This window comes from Apis laboriosa, unplaced genomic scaffold, assembly GCF_014066325.1.
Source record: "Apis laboriosa isolate Shangri-la unplaced genomic scaffold, ASM1406632v1 scaffold21_cov150, whole genome shotgun sequence".
Lineage (NCBI taxonomy): Eukaryota > Metazoa > Arthropoda > Insecta > Hymenoptera > Apidae > Apis > Apis laboriosa.
Genome location: NW_025222365.1, coordinates 2444101 through 2466694, shown reverse-complemented (window position 1 = coordinate 2466694; position 22594 = coordinate 2444101). Strand labels below are relative to the sequence as shown.

Here is a 22594-nt window from a genome sequence, read left to right as displayed (position 1 = left end):
ATAAATAATATAAACTTTGTTTTATAGAGATGTTTATTTTGTTTTTACATTAATATAATTTTTAGTTTGATTTGAACAATGAAAAAATCTTTACATTCTTTTCATATATAATGCGAACAAAATCCAGCATATACGTAATGTATGTATAACGATTTCCTTTTTTCTTTATATTTTGATGTCTTAATTTATTTCCTTCAATTTTTGTAGGTGGCGTTATAGGCAATGATAATATATTTTACGCGGGCCCGTCATCATTGTGAGTTATCTAGCTCGATAGAGTCAATGAATCGCGTTTTCACACTGAGTTTTGTGAAATCCTTATTCTGACATTAGTTTTTGATATGTTGTTCCTGTACATTAAAAGAAAATCATTCCAATTAATACAAAGTAAAAGAGAATTTATTTTTTCGACATTTATAATTGGAAAATTTTGCGTAGAAAATTTTATAAATACATTGATCAAGAAAAGGTAAGTATAATTAAAAAATTAGTAATATTAATAATAACTAATTTATTTTTTTGTTAAAATAATAACATTAAAACAAATCACTGCATGTAAAGTTTCTTTTTTTCAAAAAAAAAAGTAAGAATTTTCCCTCCAAATTATTTTTCATTAAAGAAAAATTTTTCTGAAAGGAATAATATTATTATTACATAACCCCATATATTATCTAATAAATATACAATGTGAATAAGTGTTGATTCTTATATTGTTCATTCTATTCGTGTTGTTATTATTTAAAGACAACTTTCTGTTCAAAGGTTACGAAAATAAATACATATATATGTATAATATATAACATATAATGTATTTATATATGTATGCTTTATATTTTTCATTTAGAAGTTATTTTACAATTATTAAATTAAAACTTTTTTTGTTCATTTTTTCTTTTTGATAGTTTGATTTTTCAAAGTTTATATTATATATATATATAGATCGTTTAAATAAATTTAACTTGCGTTAATGTTATTATTTTCTGTTATTATTATTAAAAGAATATATCAAAGAAATAGACCAAGATAACTAAGTTTTTTCAAATGTTTTATATTGTTAAAATATTTTTTAAAATTTTCGAAAATTAAATAATTGTGCTTATATATATAAATATCGATAGAAATAGAGAGAAAAATAAAATAAATTGTTCAAATTGATTTCTAATATTTTTTAAAAAAGATTTAATATTTAGATTTAATGATCGAGAAAAATTAATTAATTGATTTTAATAATAATTGCAGGTTAAAAATAAAAAGGATTTACAAGATTTTATATATAAACTTATAAGATGGTGTTTCTTCAAAAAAGTTCGATAGTGTAGATATTTAAATTTAAAAAAGTAAGACATTTAAATACATTATTATGTGATCTTCTTTTTTATTATCTTTCAAATTTTTTTAAATTTTCATCAAATTTTTGTATTTCTCATTATCATTTGCAGATAAATTTCTATTTATTATTTAAAAAAAAAAAAAACGAAGTGGAAACGCGGAAAGTACAATGTCTGGTTGTAAACAAATGTCTATATTATCATGCATTACCGAATTAGATGAATCTTCACCAAGAAAATGTACAGATCAAGCAGCAACTATACTCGTATCACCGATTTCTGGAATTGTTCATGAATTAATGAATACAACACTCTCACAACATAATTGTTCGAAGCGCAAGAACAATGTAACCAATGAAAATCTAAGTAAGTAGAATCATTTCTTCTTAAATATAATATTTTTTAATTATCAGATTTTTTCAATGCGTATTATAATATTTATATTTATACAATTAAATTTATATTATTATACAAAATTTATATTATTACAATAACTTATTCTTGATTCATAAATTACTCATAATTGATTGATTACTGAAGATCAAAAAATGTCTAAGTTGTATATGGAGGGGGAAGGAATTAAAAAGAGGTGATGAGGGTGATAGAAAGGAAGAGGAGAAAGAATGGAAGAAATAAATTAGTCAGTTTGAAACAAGTATTATACGTATATCTTGCACTGAACAAATAGAAAACCAATGTAGAATGGATTGTTGTTTCAAATAATTCCAAGCATATCTTTTTCCTAATCTTTATAAAACGAAATGGCAATGATTCATCTAATAGAATGACTAAGAGAATTAATAGTGAACTTTTAAATCAAAATGAGATGTTTAACACTTTTAATCGGAAGAAATGTCGTTTGAATTAAAAAGAAAAAATTTGATTAAGAATTCGGTATATAACCGTTAAAGGTTACTGATCAGAACTTGAAGGTTCAGATTGCAAGACCTGCCTTACCGGCTCCACGAGAAATGCTAATATACCGAAACCCTCGAGAATACAAAAACCTCGGATACCCCTCACACCTTATAGACCCCTGAAACCCTTTTACCATTACTTGGTCATTTTCTCTCTTCTTTCCCCTCCTTTTTTGATTTCTTTCATTTCATGCGTTCATGAAGTATCTCTCTCCGCCTTTTTTTCCTCATGTCGCTTTTCTTCCTTTTTTTAATCGGTTTTGTACTCGTCAAAATATTCTAATGTGACGTTCATTTTTATTACCTGTTTAGCAACGATTAGAATATTAGAACAATACGTTGACGTTTTTTATTAGTTCGAAAATAGACGTTAAAAACACGTTTATCGCGCGCGATACGAAAGAGCGCCGTTAAACATATTTAGTTAGCAGCTGTGTTATTTCATGAACAGTGACCTTTGTTTAATCATATATATGTGCCATTTGTGTTTTATCATATATATTATGCTGCAATACATATATATATATATATATATGTACTTAATTATACATTTTTAAGATATTCTTTTATATTATTATTGAAAAAAAAATTAAAAAAGACAATACAATATTGAAATATATTTTTTTAATTTTTCTTAAATTTTTTAGGAATAGAGAATTCATTTATTAATTAGGCGATTCTTTTGACACGATTGCTAAAATAGAATGTAAAATTAATAAGTAAAATTATTCAAATTAAAAAATTATTGCTTATATAATTAATTATGAATTAAACCAATTCAAAAATAGAGAAAAGATAAAAAAAAATAATTTTCCAATATTTTTACAATGATTTTGTCAATCAATTTGCAAAAGTATATAATTCTACGACATACTCTCGATTCTTTGACGATGTTGGTCATGGTAGAATGATTTGCACCTGTGTAGGAAACGAGCGATACATACATTTTTCTCGTTATACGATTTGCGCCATGTGCATTGCAAATTCTTATCTATTCTTTTTCATTTTTATAATTTTCGCTACTGTTTGCAAAAATTATAGGTAGATTCAAGGCACAGATGAATTAGCAAGTGTAATAGAACTAGTTCTTCGTATCATTTTTCTCATCCAGCATTCTTTGATCGATACTAATTAAACATTGAATTTGATAAAGTATGCGAAGCTGTGTTATCGGAAATGGACTTTTTGGCAGATTTTGTTCGATCAGTAATAAAATAAAATAAGCTAAAATACCACGGGAATCAGCTACGGGAACGACATGGAGAAAAAAGAAAAAAATGAAACGATCGATAATTCTTATTATCGTTTATGTTTATGTTTTTCAGTAAGGATGGAAAATGATATCGTAGAAGAAATGAAAGGGAGGATATAAATATGAATGGGGAGGTAGAATGAAAATGAGGTATAAAGAAAGAAGAGAGGTAGGACAAGGGAGAAAGTACAGGAGTGCAAGAACAACAGGAGCAATTAGGTGTAGTCGGGTACTAGAGCGTTGAACGATAGAGGCCAGAGGAAAACGATGGGGCGCTAACGTGTGCCTCTGGTGTCTCCCGTGCTCCTGGATATTCCAAGGGGTCGGCACTTACCCCACTAGGGGAAGGTAAGGGCTCAGGGGGCAGACATATGAGCACACATGGGACGACAGTCACCACCTGGCACTGTGTAGCCGAATGCTTACCATCGCCAATCGAATATACGAACATACGCGAGTGTACTGGTGGTGGGTACCCGAGTGAAACGCGTTGCAACCCCAACCCTCCACTTGGCTCGTGCCATCGTACATTGTCGTAGGCCTTTCAGCTTTCGCGTATCAACTCGAAGACGGTTAAACGCCGCGGCCATATATATATATATATATATATATATATGTATCTCCTCCTCGGCTTCCTCATGCTTGCATAATCATTGTAATCCGTCTCTCCCCGCATGTACAATGAATTCGTTCTTACTTTTCAATGATGTATTCGAAACGAAAGTGAAAACGGGTGCAGATAAATCTGGCCGAATTGGACAAAAGAATTCTTCATCTTTTATTAATTAGATGATCTAACGTTAAGATTCCCCATTTTCGTCCATCCATTTCCAACGCTTCTATCGATCAATAACACCAGTTACAGGCTGTGCAGTAACCCCTCCCGCATAACGTGCGCATGATTCATAACGTACTCTAATGATTATCGAACATACGTTTAACATCTGCATCCTAATCTCTCTCGTTCTCGCTAGCCTGGTCCGTGGTGACTCTACATGCTCGTCCGTTAGTCGTTATTTATTCTTTATTTATAGAACAGATATTCATGTCAAAAATAGATCTGGTAGGAGGAAAGTCGATATATGAACGTGTACAAATGCAGTTCCACCCTACACCCCCCATCTTCATTCTCTCTCTCCCTCCCAGCGGTATATATTTAACCACTGTCACTGAGCGTTTTTTTATCCAGAGATCCCGTGTTCTATTTCGTTTCAGCTCCTTAGCTTCGACACGAAATATTCCTTTCCCAACTAAAATTATAATAATTTTTTTTAATTTTTAAACGTGGATACATTAAAAAAAAGATTAATTAATTATTCATCTGAACGATGAATAATATTATTTACATTTTATTATGTATTAATAAAAAAAAAAAAAATTCGCGTTTCATCTTTCATTTTTCTTCTCGTAATCCTTTCGAGTGATTCATAATTTGTTTGGCAACGCAGGTATATGAATAAGGTGCGCAGTGAAAAGGTTGGTGGTCAGTCGCGAAAAGAACTCTATTCGTTTCCGTAACCGTAGCCGCATCGCCGTAACTGTAGCCGTAACCGTAACCGTAACCACCGTAACCGAACTATCTATGTTACCGTGCAAAACAAAGGAAGTCAAGATAGAGAGAATAGTTGAAGAGGAAAAAACTTATTATTTTTATTTGTGTCGTATCAATGGATAGAAGGAAAAAGATAGATTTTTATATGTTTTCGATGGAAATCAGATTTTCTTTTACATTTGCATTATCCAATTTATTCCTTCTCGTTTTATGATCGGGCGAATAATCTTTACACGGAAGTAAAAGATTCTCATTTTGTAAGATTTTTATCAAAAGCATAAAACGAAAATAAACATTATGAAAAGATAGTGCACGGTAAGAAGCTAGCTACAGGTAAAACGAACAATTGTGATACGTTCGTCACAGAGACTGCACCAACTTCCTGCGGAAATATTTTACAGTGGAGCAGTAACGAAGAAAGGCGTTCCGGTCTTCTAGCGACCCTATTTTTCGTATTACGATCACTCTTCCCTTATCCTTTTCCGCAAGATGCTTGTTACCGTTCGATAATTCCTAAAATAAATGTTCGAATAATCACAATTCATCGATTGATTCAATCCGAATCAGAATCAGTATGTTATCAGATATATTTATAAAAGAAAATTTAATATATTAATTTTCTAGATATTTTTATATATTTATTATCTATTCTTAAATCAAAATCAAGTATCCTTTCGTTGTTTTTTGATTTCAGATTCGAACCAACATGGACACTCCAATCACGGATACCACGAGGGGTAAGTATGTTTTCTGTTTTGGTTTTGTACACGAGTAATACCGTTCGACCGGTAAATCCGAATTGTTAGTTTCATGCCAATTTATTATTTATGATGATTATATTTCATAAATGTATTCCTGAAACATTTTAAAGACAGTTATAAAGTAATCTCGCGTTCGATGCCTCGTTTACCGCTACAGGCCCAAAGTGCTGGTCAAAACCATTCATGTTTTCTAGTTCCATTCATTGAGCCTCGCGGGGAAAATCCACTTGTCTTCTCTTTCTCCGATTCCCACCGCTTTTGCTATTCATTTCACTTCGATACCTTTCTCTCGTATTCTTTCATTTTTCAACTTTCTTCTTTCACTTTTTCTATCCAAATCTCTTTTTCCCTTTTTTCCATTCTTCCTTTCTTTTTTTAAACTAAGACAATTAAAACTAGCATATAATTAAAACTCCTATTGGAAGAAATATATAACACATAGAATATAAAATTTATATACAACACCGAAAATGAAAGATTATACGCGTTTTATTTTTATCTTTTTCGTTTTTCACGTTTTTTTTTTTTGCAGTAGCCGATTATATGTATTAACTAGTATATACCAGTAGTGTTTGTATCTCTATTTTCCTCTTCGTTGCTCTCATGACGCGACCGTTAAAAAATCAAGCAAAACGGTTCGGGCAAGCAAGTTCATCGTATCCCTACTCGCCAAGAATAACACCGCCCACTTCAGCTCGTAGACGGCTCGGTGTGGTTGGATCGTGTATACGTTTCAACGTTTTTACACGAGAGACCACACGTGAACCACGTCTCGGGCGACATTGCTTCCGTTGACTACGTTTACATGCATATATATGTATACGTTACATGTAATAATTGACAGAATTTCCAAATCGTGCCTTATCGCAGTTCCCTTGACATCATTCACGGTATCTTTAATTCTATATGGCGATACTTTAATTACTTTATGGCACTTCTTTACGAAATTGTTTACTTTGAACTGCGATAGAGACTCGAATGAGACGACATACTTTTAATAGGTCACGATAATTAAATTTGTTTCAACAAATTTTAATTTTAAGAATTGGTTAGGAAAATGATTTTCGTAGATACGTATGCACCATACAGACCAGAGAGATCTATGCGTTGGTCTCCCTCGTGAATGCAAATGCTTTGCGTTCCTTCTAAGAAAGCCGGTTGATTGGTGGGGGAAAGAGAAACGAGAGAGAGAGAAAGGAGGAGAAAGAAAGAAGGAAAAGAAAGAGGGGACATTATTGGCGGAGGTTTCCCGCCAATATTCCCCACTCTAAGCTAACCGGTTTGTTGTTAGAGGGACCGACCTGCCTCTTTTGGAATATTTCTCAGCTGATCGCCGCAATATTACCGCTTTTTTCCATCAAATTGTATTTTTCTTCATTTTTTTCTTCGCATATTTCCTTATCTCTCTTTCATCTATATCTTTATAATTTTTATCGAACCAAATTTTCGATAAATTAAAAATTTATCGAAAACTGTGATATGGCTAAGTTGAAAATATCTTCGTGATATCTTCGACCTCGATCGAGATATTTTGCTTTTTGTATCGATCTTTTTGTGTAAGTGTGGGAAGATGGCCATTTTCTGTAGTACCTGTATCTCTTGGTCACGGGGATGCGTATACTTACCTGAGATCTCAACGAAAAAGACCCCACAAGAGGGAAAGCTGCGTTTATTCGTTTCTTTGATCTATATGTCGCGCTTTATTGTTGTGTGGGACCTGTTGCTAGAGCATTTCACGGTATTTTCATTTTTTCATGCGATTCTTTCCAGAAATAATATCACTTCAGTTTCGATTTAACGGCTCGAATTATCTTCGTTGTTTCGAAATTATTATTTTTGATTTTTTTTATATAAAAAATAATTTCAAAAGAATAAAAAAAAGTATACGTATGAATAAATACAAGAAGCAAAGAAGAAATAAAATAAAAAGTAACCGTACAGTTGATACGAAAAGAATGCTCGGCCGACCTAACCTTGTTTGAAACGTAACGATCGTAACGGCAAAGCGAGATAGCGAAAAAACACGCGGGAAGCGATACGTTGGATGCGCGGATAACGTGCGTGATCGTTCGTTGCGAGGCAACCAGTTAGTGCGAAGAAACGAGACAAGGAGAAAAGTATTAAATAGGAATGAGCGCGGGAAAAGGTATATAGCCACGAAACCAACGACTCTGGTCGGCGTTAAAAGTATGAGCGTAAAGGGAACGAAATTGTATTTGTGACGCGGGTAGGTAGGAGGTGAGGAGGAGATAAGATGAGACAAGATGAGAGGAGACGAGACGAGACTGAGACGAAACGAGACGATGCTACGTGGTCGGAAAGCTAAACGGTGCGGGGGGCATGGTGGAGAAGTTGGTGGGTCGGGGGGGTGAGGATCAGGCCGAAGGCTGAGTGCCGGGCTGGGGCTAGGGCTGGGGCCCGGGCGAATAGGCCGACGCGCGGCAGAAAGCAAGCTTGGTCTTTTAAATCGGCGGCTATGAGGGATTTAAAAATGGCCGAGTCTGCCTACCCTTGACAGCCGTCCCTTCAGCTGGTCGGGCAAATACCATCAGCTGACCGGTTTTGGAGGGAAACCAACAGAGTGTGTTGACGGTTTCGAACATTTTCGCGAAATGATCGTTGATAGATTTTTTATTCGTTCTCGTTTAATTTATGTATTTTCGGTGAAGGTACGATATTACGAAACGAGAAATTTTTTCGTTCTTTTTTTCTCTCTTTTTTTTTATTTTTTTTATTTTTTTTTTTTTTTTTTTATTTTCTCGGAGATAAAACTTTTGAATTGCAAGGAACGAAATGCCGATGATAAACGATATTTTGATTAAAATTTAAGAATTGTAATATGCTATTTAATGCTATAAATGAATTTGAAAATTATTGCGTTACTGTTTCTGGAAAAAATTCGTAAGATTCGAATGGAAAACGAACATTGGATTAAAAAATGCGAAACAATAAATCTTTGTATTCGAAGCAGGTGTATTCCTACACGAATAATTACGCAAGCACGCGAATTAGCGAGTACGTTGCGCGTCACAGGGTGTCTTTTGTAATTCGAGATCAAAGGGAAAGAGCTGTTATCCGTGTGTGTACACATAGCTTCTCTCTGAACAAGTAGTGGGGAGCAGGTTGTTATTCGTACTTGTTCGATTCACTCCCGCACAGGTAGCTGCACAGCGGAGGTAACCTACAAGCTGGAGCTGGACCAAAGAGCCGAGAGCTAGCCGGTCGTGGAAAGAAAGAAATCGGATGCACGCCTCGACGGCTCGTTTAAAGAGATGAATTTTATTATGAATTTGTTATACCTCTCTTCTCGTTTATATTCATCTCAAGACGGAGACTTATGCTTTCTTTTCTTCTCGATTTTTCCATTCTCTTTCCTTCCTTCTCTTTTCTTTTTTTTTTTTTTCCTCTTTTCATTTAAAAACCGTTTCGTTTAAAAACCGAGTTAATGATCATTGATATCGAAGATGCGCGCGCGTCGCGTCGGTTAACCGTTGTGCAACTTCTTCCTTCCTCCTTTCAACTTCTTTCCCCGGTATTCACTCGGTTACGCGCCTGTTTGTCTGCATGCCTGCATGACTACCCACACTTGTCTCCCCATCATCCCGTCACTTCATCCGCCTCATCTTCCACGCTTCTCGCGCCCCCCTCTCTCAAATACTCTTTTCGTTTCTCTCTTTTTCTCTCTTTTCGTATCTCTTTCCCTTCTCCCTTCCTCCTTTCTTTCTTCTATCACATCCACCCCACCCACCAATCTTCACTTAACTCTTCCATCCTTCTCCCTTCTAACTCATCGTTTCTCTCTCTCTCTGTCTCTCTCTCTCTCTTCGTTTCTCTTCGCGCTCTTTCTTCCTCTTCCCCCGTTTCGTTTCTTCTCTCTTACCACATATATCCTCTTGCCACCTTAGTTCTCCATTTATCCGTTACTTTTTCAAAGCGTTTCAACTCTACTCGGTAACGGTGGATTTTGCCCCCAGCAACAGCGCCCTTCCAACCATTTTTTTTCTTTCCCTCCTACATTACGCCTTCTTTCACCCGCTATTCTCGCTTCCCCTTCTCTATCTCCCCTCCTCCCCCTCCCTCCCTCCAGTCTGTCTCTCGTTCGCACACCAATCAACCAACTGAAGCGTCTCTTACATAAGCGTCCAGAAAACTCACGCAATATTTTATCTGCGATTACCGAATACCGAACGTAATCGGTTTCAATAAAAATTCATTTGCGAATCGATGCATTGAGATCTCAACGTTCTAGTAGAGGCGGTTTTGTACGATGCGCAAAACGAGCAATTGGAATCGGCGGCCTTCGAACGCGCCGCGGTCTCTTACATTCTCTCATGGCAACTGAGCTAGCGTGAGAAACTTACCTTAGGGATAAACAACATCATCGTGTCAAATTTTCACCCTTGAGACGCTCGATTCCTTCAACAAATCTGGAGAAGAAGAAGAAGAAGAGGAAGAGGAAGGAGAAGAAGGAGAAGAAGAAAAAAAGGATACGATCTTCTCTCTTTATTTCCCTTTTTAATTCCCTCTTCTTCTTCCCTCGTGCGAAAAGCGTTTTTCAATTTCGAAGTACTTGAGATCCGTGGACGGATACGCAGGGAATAGTAGGTAGTATGTATATCGGAAAAGAGCAAAGGACATCTTTCTAGGAAGGTCGGTTTACGAGAACAGCAAAGAACGGGTCCAAGAGAACTGTCGTTGCCGGTTTGAAAGAAACTAAGGTTCGAAGCGGCGGAAGAGAGAAGAAGCAAAGCCAGGAATGGATAACTGGTGGGAGATATTAAAGAAGGTTTTAAGCTTCCGTGGTGTTGGTCTCGCACGGTATATGGGTGGTAAATTGCTTTGTCGGAATGCTAGAAAAGCTGGCATATATTAGAAGCGGCCTAAAGAAATTGAACCATTAGCAGGGGTCGTATAATGCCAACCGCGTGTTATTAAGCGCTTGCCAACAGGGAAACATTCCACGTCTCGAATAAACGAAATATTCAAATGGAACGTAGTGGTTACGTAGGCGTATGATGTAAATTTACATTCAAATGTGGTTTACGATCTAAACCACGGGGTCCAAGAGATCGGATCAACCCGATACACAACAGCTCGTTCCCCTTTTTATGGAAAATAGGCAACAATGTGCCGGAATATATATCGATAAATTTTCTGAATCGGGGCCGATACTTGCTCGGTATCGCTACTCGAAACAAAAACGAATTACGATATCACGGGATTGTTCTCCTTCGAGAATATTTTCGCACCGATTCAAAACATATGCATTCGGTACCTTCGCTGTCTTCGCTTTATTGTTTGTAAACAACAAGTGTGCCGCGCTTTCCTCTTCTCCTCGTTTCCTCTTCTCAGAACGTTAATATCCACGAGTTAAGTTCTTCGTTATTTCTCTAATATTTCTTATCCTCTCGTTAGTAGTCTTCTCCCTTAACTGGCATTCCTGTCTCCATGTCCCCTGGCCCCTATTCCCGTTCCCGGATCCGCTGATCCCCGCTGATGCCTCCACTTCTCTCGTTCCTCGCCCGTTCTGTTCATACACGTATACCTTGTGTATTGGTATCCGATGGTCGGTCGGTTCAATGTTAAGTTTCTTTTTCCCTGGGGTTGAAGCCGAAGTCGTGTCGTGGGGTTGTCGAAGCCGACACCGAGGAACGAGAACGGGAACGAGAGCAAGTCTGGATCCCGAGATCGAGACGCGGCAAAACAGTTCCATGGGTGGTTGTTCTCTCCTCTCCTCTCTCTCTCTCTCTCTCTCTCTCTCATTTTCCTTCTTCTCTTCTCCTCTCCTCTCTCGTCTCCGCGCCACGGTTGCACCCCTCTCTCGGCCGCACAGACGCACAGGAACACACGAGAACGGGCGCGCGCCCCCCTACCGTCGGCCCTCTCTTTTTCTCTTTTCTTCTTCTGGTTCCCGCGCACCGTCGCGAACCTCAGCGGTGTCGCCTCTCCCCACTATGAAAGACCACGACCGACCGTTGAGATTTAAATTCCTCTCTGGGTGGACGGAGAAGAGTCTCCCGGCCTGGGAACGGCAACCTTCCTGCGTGCGGGACGAGGAGAAACTCATCGTCTCGCCGCCGCTTTGACCGTCTACGCCGTTCGACCATAGTTCTTTTTCGTTTCGTTTCTCATCTCGCCTCTTTTTTTCTTCCTTTTCTCTCTCTCTCTCTCTCTCTCTAACGATACATATATATCTCGCGAGCCACTTTACAAATTCGCGGCAAAGTGGAATTAGTCTCTAGTATCTTATTCGTGGATGGAAATTCCAGAAGGGACACGGAAGAGAAATCGGTTAACTGTCAAAGGAATCGACGAAACTCGCTTTAAGTACTCGCGTTCGTGTACGCTTTTTGTTACGTTTCGTCTTATTTTTATTTGCAATGCGTGCCGTTCACCAAAAACAGCTGGTGAGAAAGTTTTGGGGACCGGATGGGGAGAGCGAGAAGACCGATGGTGAACCGGGAAACACGTGGAATGTGGACGCAGGGGAGAGACGCGACGATGCTCATTCGTCGATCGCTCGAATATAAACGCGAGATATGTAAACGCGCGGTCAAGTTCGTTGAAAGCTTTTCTTTTTTTTTTTTTTTTTTTTTTTTGAATATCGATCGCTATGGAGGAAGGAAATCGATTCGTTCGAGCGTATATATATTCGAATTTTGGCATTGGAGCAGGAAGCGTTATATACGCCCCCATATAACACTTTCGGCCTCCCCCATGTGGGCACTGTATTGGTAAGCGGTATTGTCTAATACCGCTTGCCCTTGCGATATGGTATATACGTACGGGTGCAGCTGTTACACGAGCTTTACTCGTACGTAAATAATCAATGATGTCGCGAAACGACAGTTTCGGTCGGTATATCAATTACCCTTTGAGTATTACACGATTGTTCAAACGTACGTTTCTCTATTATTCTTGCCGCGATGTTTGTTTTAATTTTTTTCGTAACAAACCTTCTCTCCCACTTCCTTTTTCTCTCATACGTGCTTACTTCTCACGTCTGGATACCGGTTCAGCATCGGCGAGATTCTTGATAACGTTAAAAAAGATAGACCAGAGAAGAAGGATGTAGCGAATAAACGTGTAAGTAGAGGAAGAGAAGCAAGGCTGGAGTGGGAGAAAGAGAGAGAGAGAGAGAGAGAGAGAGGGAGAGAGAGAGAGGGAGACAGATGATTGGGTGATAAAAGCAACGGACGAGCGAAACGAGGAAAAAGAGAGCGAGATATCGTTGCGATATTTCGGTTGCGGTTGAACGTCGATAAGAGTTGGCCGTGTTCTAAGGTCTTGATTTACCGACACTGTCCGTTCTCGGAAACTTTATGTCGTTTACGGTTTTAACGCTGTTCATTCCGTTTCTGATCTATCTATGTCACTTTTTTTATCTAAGATGTTATTAATATAATATCTGTGATATATTTTATTTTACTTAAAAAAAAGTAATATTACCTAAAATAAAGTAGTATTTTACCTAAGTAAAAGTAAAAGACAATAGTAAACGAATAATATAAAAACGATGAAAATTGTAAAATTGATTTCGATCGGTATTTCGACTCATTTTATAATTTTCATTTTATTTTCGTTTCGAACCAATAACTTTGAACGCAAACTTTGTCTTGCCAAGCGAACGAGAGATTAAACTATTCAAAAACGATTTCGGAACAGGTATGCGTAGCTACTTTATATTATATTGGACCGGCAATGATATTTTATTTTATTTGGTTCGTTCAGTTAATTGGGGAAAAATATTTCTTAATCTCTGTAATAAAATTATCCATACCTAAGCACGATAATAAATCACCAGTGGTTTGTTATTCAACATTTGACACGAAATGCCAAGAGAAATTTCCCTTTCGTGAATTCGGACTAGACAGTCCAATAAATTTATCTTTTTCCAATGGGTGCATTAATGGTCTCTATTTAATAAACATATAATGAATCGAAGTACATCGTAAAGAGAATCGACCTTCACCTTTCGCTTAACGATTAAATTTTGCAATTTCAATATGAAAAAAAAAAGAAAAAAAAAAAACTGATTTTAATTTAATACTTTTGACGTACATACACGTATAAGAGTGTGTAAAATATCACGCGCTAGGGAGGATACCTCACCCCATTTTTTTTCTCCTTGGCTACGCCCTACGTCCTAGAATTGTTGTAAAAATCATTATCATTACGCGGTTTATGTCGTGGAACATCGTTGCCTGAGAATTGCAAATAAATTGCACGTTCCAAATATTTCCTTCGATTCAACAAGTGCTCCATTTATTCTCTCCCAGGGTCACGCCCTAAAATTGTTATAAAAATCCATTATCTATGCTATTTATCGCGAATAACTCGGGGATTCGCAAACAGATCAATCACGTTTGCGAGATATCGATTTTCGATATTTTTTTTTTTTTTTTATTTCTCATCTCGAATTCCTCCTCGATCGAATTGCTCCATTTAATCCCTTCTTGATTACTTGTTGCACCGTTATCGTTACGTTATAAAAATCCATTATCCGTCCTGTTTATCACGTATAATAACGCGACACCGACGACGATTCGCAAACAAATTTCACCTTGCGAGATATCGTTTCAATTTTGATGTCATTTCTCATTTCGAATTCCTTTCCGCGCCCCCCTCTCTCCTTGTACCTTGTCCCCTCATTTGCCTCGCGTACACGCTTACCTGTCTTCTTCATCCTGTCTCCTCCTCTCTTCCTCCTCTCATCCTCCCATCTCCTCGTCTCCGCGTCTACTCCTCGTCCTCCTCGCTCCCCACGATCCTCCACTTCCCAGGGTGATTATTTTTTCTCTGACTTCCCTTCGTTTTCATCTATCCGACCAAAAGAGAGGGGGACTTTTGATAGCTGTTAGCGAGGGGTTAGGGGCAGTTTTTCTCCGCTCTACCCTCCTCTTCTTTCCTTCGCCCTTCTTCCCTTCCTTTCCTTCCCTCCGATGACTGTTTCTCAGCGTATTGCGAATTTCGATCTTCGCCGCTGCATCTGCGACGGCTGCTTATATCGACGGCAAGAATGGCAGAAGAAACGGAGCGCAGACTTCTCTTCTGCGTACGCCCTTCGAGAGAACAGATGATGATCCCGTTTAGGGTACCGTATTTCTAGTGTAAGGTTATCTACTTTTTTTTCCCCCGACCGTTATCTTCATCGCCATACGCGTGCCTGTACATCAGTTAATGATTATTGCGAAATTATCTTCGTTTTATTATCGTTTTTAATCAGTAATCCAACGCTTTAAATTTTCGTTTCGTAAATGTTCAGGAATCTTTCGTTAAATATTTCGTTCCCTGCCAATATGGATCTGCAAAATACAAAATAATAAAGTAATATTGAAGCGCAATAAAACCTGACAGGGATTAGGATTACTAAGAATAATTGTCGACAAGTTTTATGTCGAGCAATTACATATACTGAAATATAATATATATATATATATATTAAAGTATTTATAAACAAATTTTTACAACGAAATTCAAATTTTATTTTATCGTATACGTATAAATTTGTTGAACGATTTGAATATACATTTGAAAAAGGAATATATATATATATATATATATATTCAACACATGGAACGAAGGCGCGCGATGAGTTTAAATGTTTGCGATTCCCGTTACCTATTACGTAACTGACTACCTAAGTTTCCTTACTGATATGCATCGTCAATAAAACGTCAATGGGGAGTACGCGATTCTATAGAAATGTACGTTCCACCGACCCGTGGATGTACCACGTGTACCACGATCGTATTTTGAACGTGGCATGTGCGCACATACGAGCGACACACACGCGTGTGTACGAGCAGTGTCTGTTACATGTACACGCGTATATGCACTTAGTGGTGCACCATCGAGGTACCCATGGTTGGCACGTGCCAACCATCACAATGGATACGACCATCTGCACTCCTTCTTATAGAAAAATCAAAGTCGTAGGGAGCCGGGCGTTTGCCCGATTCCAACTTCCCAATTCCCTTCGTTAGTCCGTTATACGGTTCAAACCGTTCGCTGTCCGCGAAAAGTGGCGGTGTAGTAACTGTAATTCCGTGTTAGATACTCTCGGCTCTTACGGCCGAGAGTATCAATTCGTCGGTAAAAATTGGATGGAATTTTGGAGATGGAATTTTTTTTCTAATTTTGTAATGATCAAGAAGTTTAAAGTATCGTGAAAACCTGTCAAACTTTTGTACCGAAAGTCATATTTTCATTGCAAAAGTGTATTATGGTAAAGATACCTGCGAATCTTCAAAGTAAGTCAAATTACTTTTTACGCGTCATAATCCGTACCTTTTCACCAGTGCCTTTTACGACGCGTCCAAATAATCGTAGCATACGATTGCTACCTGCAATAGCTTATTGTATTTTCTTCTGTCAAAATTGTCTTTGGCAAAATTAATCCGGAAACATAAATTTTCTTTTCTAAATCCTTCCAACTAGGATAATGTCTTAAGTGCTTTTTCGAATTTTCCTTTTATTTTCAAACGTATATTTGAAACTTAACTTAAACGTAAAACTTGTAAGATATTTAAAAGGGAAATATTTAGTGTAGATAAAAGTGGCGATAATAAACGAAATAAATATTTAACAAATAATTGTACGCGGAGACAGTATTAATATTGTCGTTAAACCGGTAAAATCGATTATACGTCACGGTGTACGTGTACTTGGATTAAAGAATTGTCTCCGAAGGTGGTGTATAACGTGGCGCGTTGACGAATAAGGTGCATGATCAGCCAGCTGTACGCGAGGGGTGCCTCCGCAACCCCCAATATATGGCAAAGTAAGCAGCTGAGCTACCCCCATGGTCGTGCAGTGCGTTACCCGCGTTCGATGCCTTATAACGAATAATCTTCACATTTATGACTACTGGGAGCAAACCGATGGTTCGTTATATTCCCTTATATTCCGTTGCTCCCTTGTTCACCCTCGTTTCATCTCTTCTAAATTTCTTTTTTATTTTTTTCGCGAACTAGATAAAGGAAACACACAGAGCATCATTATAAATTCATTTGCATTAAAATGTCAGGCAACACCTGTGACACGATGTCGATGACTTTTATATATATATATATATATATATAATAGTATATAATATGTATAAAGTCGAATAATAGCTGTTTACTGTTTATTTATGTTTTTTTTTTTTTTTTTAATTTTCGTATTCGTTACTTATTATTATTATTATCATCACGTTTATATTTTCGTGTAAGGTTTCATTGTTGTTATTACATTTGTTTTCCGTATCGTTTCGGTGAAATTTAATAAGACGTTTATTCGCGTGCGTGGGCGAGATACACGGATTCCGAACGCATTTGAATCTTACGGGAGTACCTGCCGTGTGAAAATCTTTGAAGAATGTGAGGGTGGTATCGAAGATCAGGTGAAGCATTGTGATCGGTAGAATGAAAAAAACGGACCGAGCTGTACCTGCTAAGAGCTGCATCCTTCGGAATGGTCGGTGCATCAGTCGACAGGAAAGGGAGCATTGTGGTAACGAGAGAGAGATGAGAACAGGCCCTTTCAATGTGAGCAACAGCTCCTACGGTCGGCAACCTTTTCCGGCCTGGTATCGAAAGTAAGCTAGCCAGTGAATGACCGAGTATGTGTATATGTACCCATGACTATGAACGCGAGAAACAAGAGAGAAGAAGAGGCGATTTAAACGTTTCCTTTCTCCTTCTTCTTCTTCTTTTTCATTTTCGTGCATTTTCTTCTTCCTTCTTTCTTTTTCTTTTTTAACATATGCATATGTAACTATTAGTTTTGACATTTTTTAAAATAATGATAGTGATGAAGTTTTTCGAAATAATTTTTTTTTTTAAGACTTTTAATAATAATATCGAATAATTCGATATTCGATGATGAATGATTTCAATGCGATATTTTTTTAAAAATCTTTAAAACAAATTAATATGTTTATCCGAAGAAATGAGAATGCTCAAAAATGGAAGGATGCATATAAGATTTTATCGATGAAATACTTATTCAGAAGAATAGAAATTAAAATTTAAATTCGAGGTAAATGTTGTGAATCAAAAGAAGAGATGTGATTGCTTTTGATATGTTTCATATATATTTAGCAGCCGGTAAATATATCGGCGAACGATCGAACAAATGAACAGGCGGATGTAACGAAACACGGCGGCAAAGAGGCAGAAAAGGGCCCCCCATAGCGGTTGCCTTAAAGAGTGGATTCCGCGTTCCGTTCTCCCTACACGCCCTGAGAAGATTTAGGCGGGCCCTTTCCCAGTTACGGATTGGTCGGCCCTTTCCCCCCACCACGCGAGACTAGCTCGTATAAAGACAGTCCTTCCCGCCACGCCAACCAGTTAATACGCGACTCTTGCGGTGTTCGTTGGTGTATCGATCTTCAGTAGTGCTTAGTGTGACGTGTGGCGAGTTATCGCCCAAGCCTCTGTACACCGTCATTTCTTTTGTTGATGATAAATATTAATCATTTTGTACGGTCACAGTGTGCTTTGTGTGTATATAAATATTTTTTTCGATCAATTCGTTTCATGCGTGATCTCATTGTTTCTTTCTGAGTGTGATGTATTGGGAAAGTGTTATGGATTCGTGCGATGTTTGCCAATGTACAAGGTATGTATCATAACAACAATTTTTTTTTTTTAATTAGATACGATTAAAATGATTGAAACAATTTTTTTTATACATAACAATTTTTTTTTTTGACACACTCGTATACGTACAGATATAAATTTCAGTGAAATAAAAAAAAATAAATATCTTCCGTGTCAAAATTTTAATTTCTTGTAATTCTTATTTGTTAGTAATTTATTTCATACATACGTGTTACAAAATTATATTAATATAATTTTATTAAAATTAAATAGCTATAGATTGTCTTTCATTTTTGGAACTAATGGCAGACTGAATGATAATTTCTAAATTTATATTATTTATAAATTCAATTATAGTTAAATAAATACGTTGTCACAGAAATTAGAATATTTACGCGCTTGTTAAATACATATGCTACATGTGCGCACGCGCACATTATTGGCGCGCTCACGTTATTCCATAACTTTCTCGTCTAACATGTAGGCATTTTGGCGGTAACTGTATAAACAGTGTTTGTTAATAAAACGACAACAATGTGAATAATAAGACAATAATGTGCTTTTTTGTATATCGTACAGTTTAGCTATATAAGACACGTATACATCTGTAAAATATTAAATTAGTGTAACGGTAATAAATAAGGGAGAACAATAAAATGATCAGTTTCGAGGCAAGGCATGGATATCGTCGTTCTATTGATAAGTAAATACCATTTCGTTTCGAAAAACGTCAGTGACAAGGTTTCTAAAAATAAATTCAGTGAAATTGATGTGTGTATAATTTTTTTCACTTCGTGAAATGTTAATTTTCTAATTATAACAAACCACGAATGCCTATTTTTATATACTGTAGATATTGAGGTTAGGTTATTATCGTTAAGCCGATATATTATTTTCTTTTATATGTGCGCAAAAAGTATATCTGTATATCTACATATTAATTATTTACTTTTCTTTACAGGCTCTTTAAGAATGCTTTTAAAATTAAAAATACGGATGATATGGTAAAATCTAAACCAAAAGCACGGCGACTACTTGGCATGGGTTCGCGTCGCTTTTCCAGTCCAGAACCAGTATCGCCATCTTTCGACAAAGAAAATAATAGCGTCGCTTGCATATCGCATACATCGAGTGCTAGCCCTCAAAAGGTACATATATGTTATATTTTTTTCTTCGTTTTTTTCTTTATTTTTATTAATTTTACACAAATATTTTTTTCATTAAATTTTGAGAAAACGTAAAATATTATCTTTTATTTCGTTACATCGATACAAAATGATATACTAATTCATACATTATTATTTATCAATACAGTGTTTTGAATACGTTTAAAATATTTATAATGTTTATAGAATTCATGACAATAATATTCTTTTTCCATTATTAATTTTTTTTTATCTTCTTAACAATCTTAACGCTATTTTATCATTTTGATTTAAATTTAAAGAAATAAAATAATAAAATAGCGATCATTTTGAATATCAACGAATAATTAAATTTAATTTGATAGTATTTGATAAAAATCGGAAAGCATCGCCAATATTCTAATTTAATTGATATATTTTGTCTATAATAGATTGTCGGTGTAAAGAGGCCCCGTCATCCGTTAGAAGATTGGGATCCTAACAGTCAAGATAGCGGATATGAAGCAAGCTTTCTCGAAAAGGAAGAAAAATCAAAACGAGATAGGTTTCGATTTGTGGAGCCTCTTGCTGTTGCTCCTCGTCGAATGTTTGAATGCCGAAGCCCAATGGAATCTCCGATACGATCATCGCCACAACGAACACGAGTTGCACGACCATCATTATTTCGAAGTCTTTCATCCGGTTACGAGAGTATGGATGATGGATTCAATGAGTTGATAGATGAGAATTCCGACGGTACGACGGAATTGCCGAACGGCATTTCAACTCTTATTTGCGGCGATATTGTAAGTTGCGATGTAGAAAACGAGACCATGATCTCCGACTCGAATCCGAGTACACCCGAATTTCCACGTACGAGCAATGGTGCAAGCGGTTTTAGACGTTCATTGTTATTACAAGATGAAAGACAAGAAGACCGGAGAAATTCATCTCTTTCAAAAGTACGTTCTTGTTTGTTTCGTTCTCCGAACGCAAGTTCATCCACTGTAAATCCAGGTTTTGAGGATACTAGCCCGTTGGCGTCGACGATACCTGTGACCCGTCGTAGACGAATTTCTTCCGATTTTGTTGATAGGAACGCTATTGCGAATTGCGGAGTCGAGAATAATTCTCCATTATTCGTTCGAACGTTTAAACGACCAGATCCACCGATTAATGATAGCCCGAAATTAATAAAAAAATCACGAATGTCAAACAGTTTTAACGATATTGCAAAGGAATGCGATGTAAATGAAGGCATGGCATTTGATGTGAAATACGTGCAAAGAAATTTCTCTTCTTCAGAATCAGTAATGCCAACAGCAATAGAGACAACAAATATAGAAGTAGATGTAGAAATGGAATCGGAAACAGAAACGGAAGTAAAGTCAGAAGATGAAACACATGCGCACATTAAATCGGCCATTCATCGTAGTATTACCGACGCTGATCTTACAGGAGATTTTAGCAAACCGTGTGTTCTACCATTGGCTGTCGGTCACCACGAAGACTTGAAATCGATCTCCGTCGATACCTTAGCTGCCTTGATACACGGAGAATTTAGTGATCGAATTGGTTCATTCAAAATCGTAGATTGTCGTTATCCATACGAGTTCGATGCTGGCCATATTCAAGGGGCTTTGAATCTTTATAGCAAAGATCTTATTGAGCAAATACTTTTAGATCCGTTGACAAATAGGCCCGAAATTCAACCAGATACAAATAAAAGAAGTATTTTAGTGTTTCATTGTGAATTTTCGTGGGAACGGGGCCCAAATCTTTCACGATTTTTGCGTAGTTTGGATCGGCAACGTAACAAAGAACATTATCCCGCTCTTTATTATCCAGAAGTTTATCTTTTGCACGGTGGATACGAGAAATTTTACAAGGAACAAAAGGCGTTATGTACGCCGCAGGGTTATCGACCGATGAGACATCCTGATAACCAAGCTGACCTTAGACAATTTCGGAACAAAAGTAAAAGCTGGCAAGGTGAGAAGTCAAGAATCGGTGGTAGTGCAACGCGAAATAATCTAAAACGTTTAGGTTTCTAATTCTCCGTTTTTCTCTCTTTCTCTCTTTCTTTCTCTCCCCTCCACTATCTTTTCTTTCTTCTCTTCGTTTCTTTCTTATGTACACTCTACCAATTCTTGTCTTTCTCACTCTCGTTGCTTCATTTTTCAACAATTGATAATCGATTTCGAGTTGAAAGAATATGATCCGATATAAAAACGCATATAAGTGCAAATTGCAAATAGTAGATAAAGTGAGATATAAAGAAGGAACATTTTTCTTTTCATACTATTCTCACGACAAATGTGTAGTTGTTCCTATTTTACTTTTTTTTGTAAATAATGATAGTTTGTTTTGTTCAAATACGCTTAAATTTTTAGTTAAACAATTTTAGGAAGAGTGTACTTACACGTTTTTTATAACAAAGAATAACGATAAAAGCATTAAGTTAATGCAGAGAAGAATACTTGCTCACCTTTCGGGTATTACCTTCGTGAAATAAAGTAAAATAAGATAGTGGTAGAGCAAAACGAGTCGATAACGATGATTATATTCTCGGGCAGGTTTCCCATTCGTATGTATTCAATATCGACGTTTTTTTTTTTTATCAAATTCGCGTATATTTTTGCACGGAATTTAATGTCGTTGTTGCTCGGGATACTCTGTTTCGCCAAAGTCTAGCGTGTATACACCAAATGTATAAGAAATGAGCGAGAAATTATTAGAAGATTGAAATGTCTTCGAATGTGCAAATTTATTTGTTATGTTGAATGTGGTGATGACGTACGCATGGTGTGTATTCGTGTATGTAACGCATGTGCGCTCGCGTGCGTATATGTGCGTATATGTGCCGTATGGTGTGTAAAGAAAGATATTAAAATAATCATATGTTACATGCATTTACTTATTTTATGTAATATGATATATTTCAAACGATTAAAAAAATCTTTATTTCAATTGTATATTTGTTGATTTATTAAAAAATTGAAATTCAAAAACAATTTAATTCAATTTTCTATTCGAAATAAACGAAAAAATATTTTAGAAATCTTCAATTTTTGAC

The 22594-nt window shown here is 36.5% G+C and overlaps 1 protein-coding gene across 4 annotated transcripts; it reads left to right on the top strand.

Annotated features, from left to right (window-relative positions):
- Positions 1-300: 300 nt before the first annotated feature.
- Positions 301-22493, top strand: LOC122712841 (M-phase inducer phosphatase 2-like). Of its 4 annotated transcripts, XM_043932776.1 has the most exons (6): positions 301-469; positions 1240-1337; positions 1440-1694; positions 5744-5786; positions 19356-19542; positions 19971-22493. In XM_043932776.1, exons 3-6 carry the CDS (start codon positions 1499-1501, stop codon positions 21570-21572), a joined length of 2028 nt encoding a protein of 675 aa, XP_043788711.1. In that variant the 5' UTR covers positions 301-469; positions 1240-1337; positions 1440-1498; the 3' UTR covers positions 21573-22493. The 4 variants fall into 4 exon arrangements, with proteins under 4 accessions (XP_043788711.1, XP_043788712.1, XP_043788713.1 ...); XM_043932777.1 differs by lacking the exons at positions 301-469; positions 1240-1337; positions 1440-1694; positions 5744-5786 and adding an exon at positions 17905-18413; XM_043932778.1 differs by lacking the exons at positions 301-469; positions 1240-1337; positions 1440-1694; positions 5744-5786 and adding an exon at positions 18899-19097.
- The last annotated feature ends 101 nt before the right edge of the window (positions 22494-22594 follow it).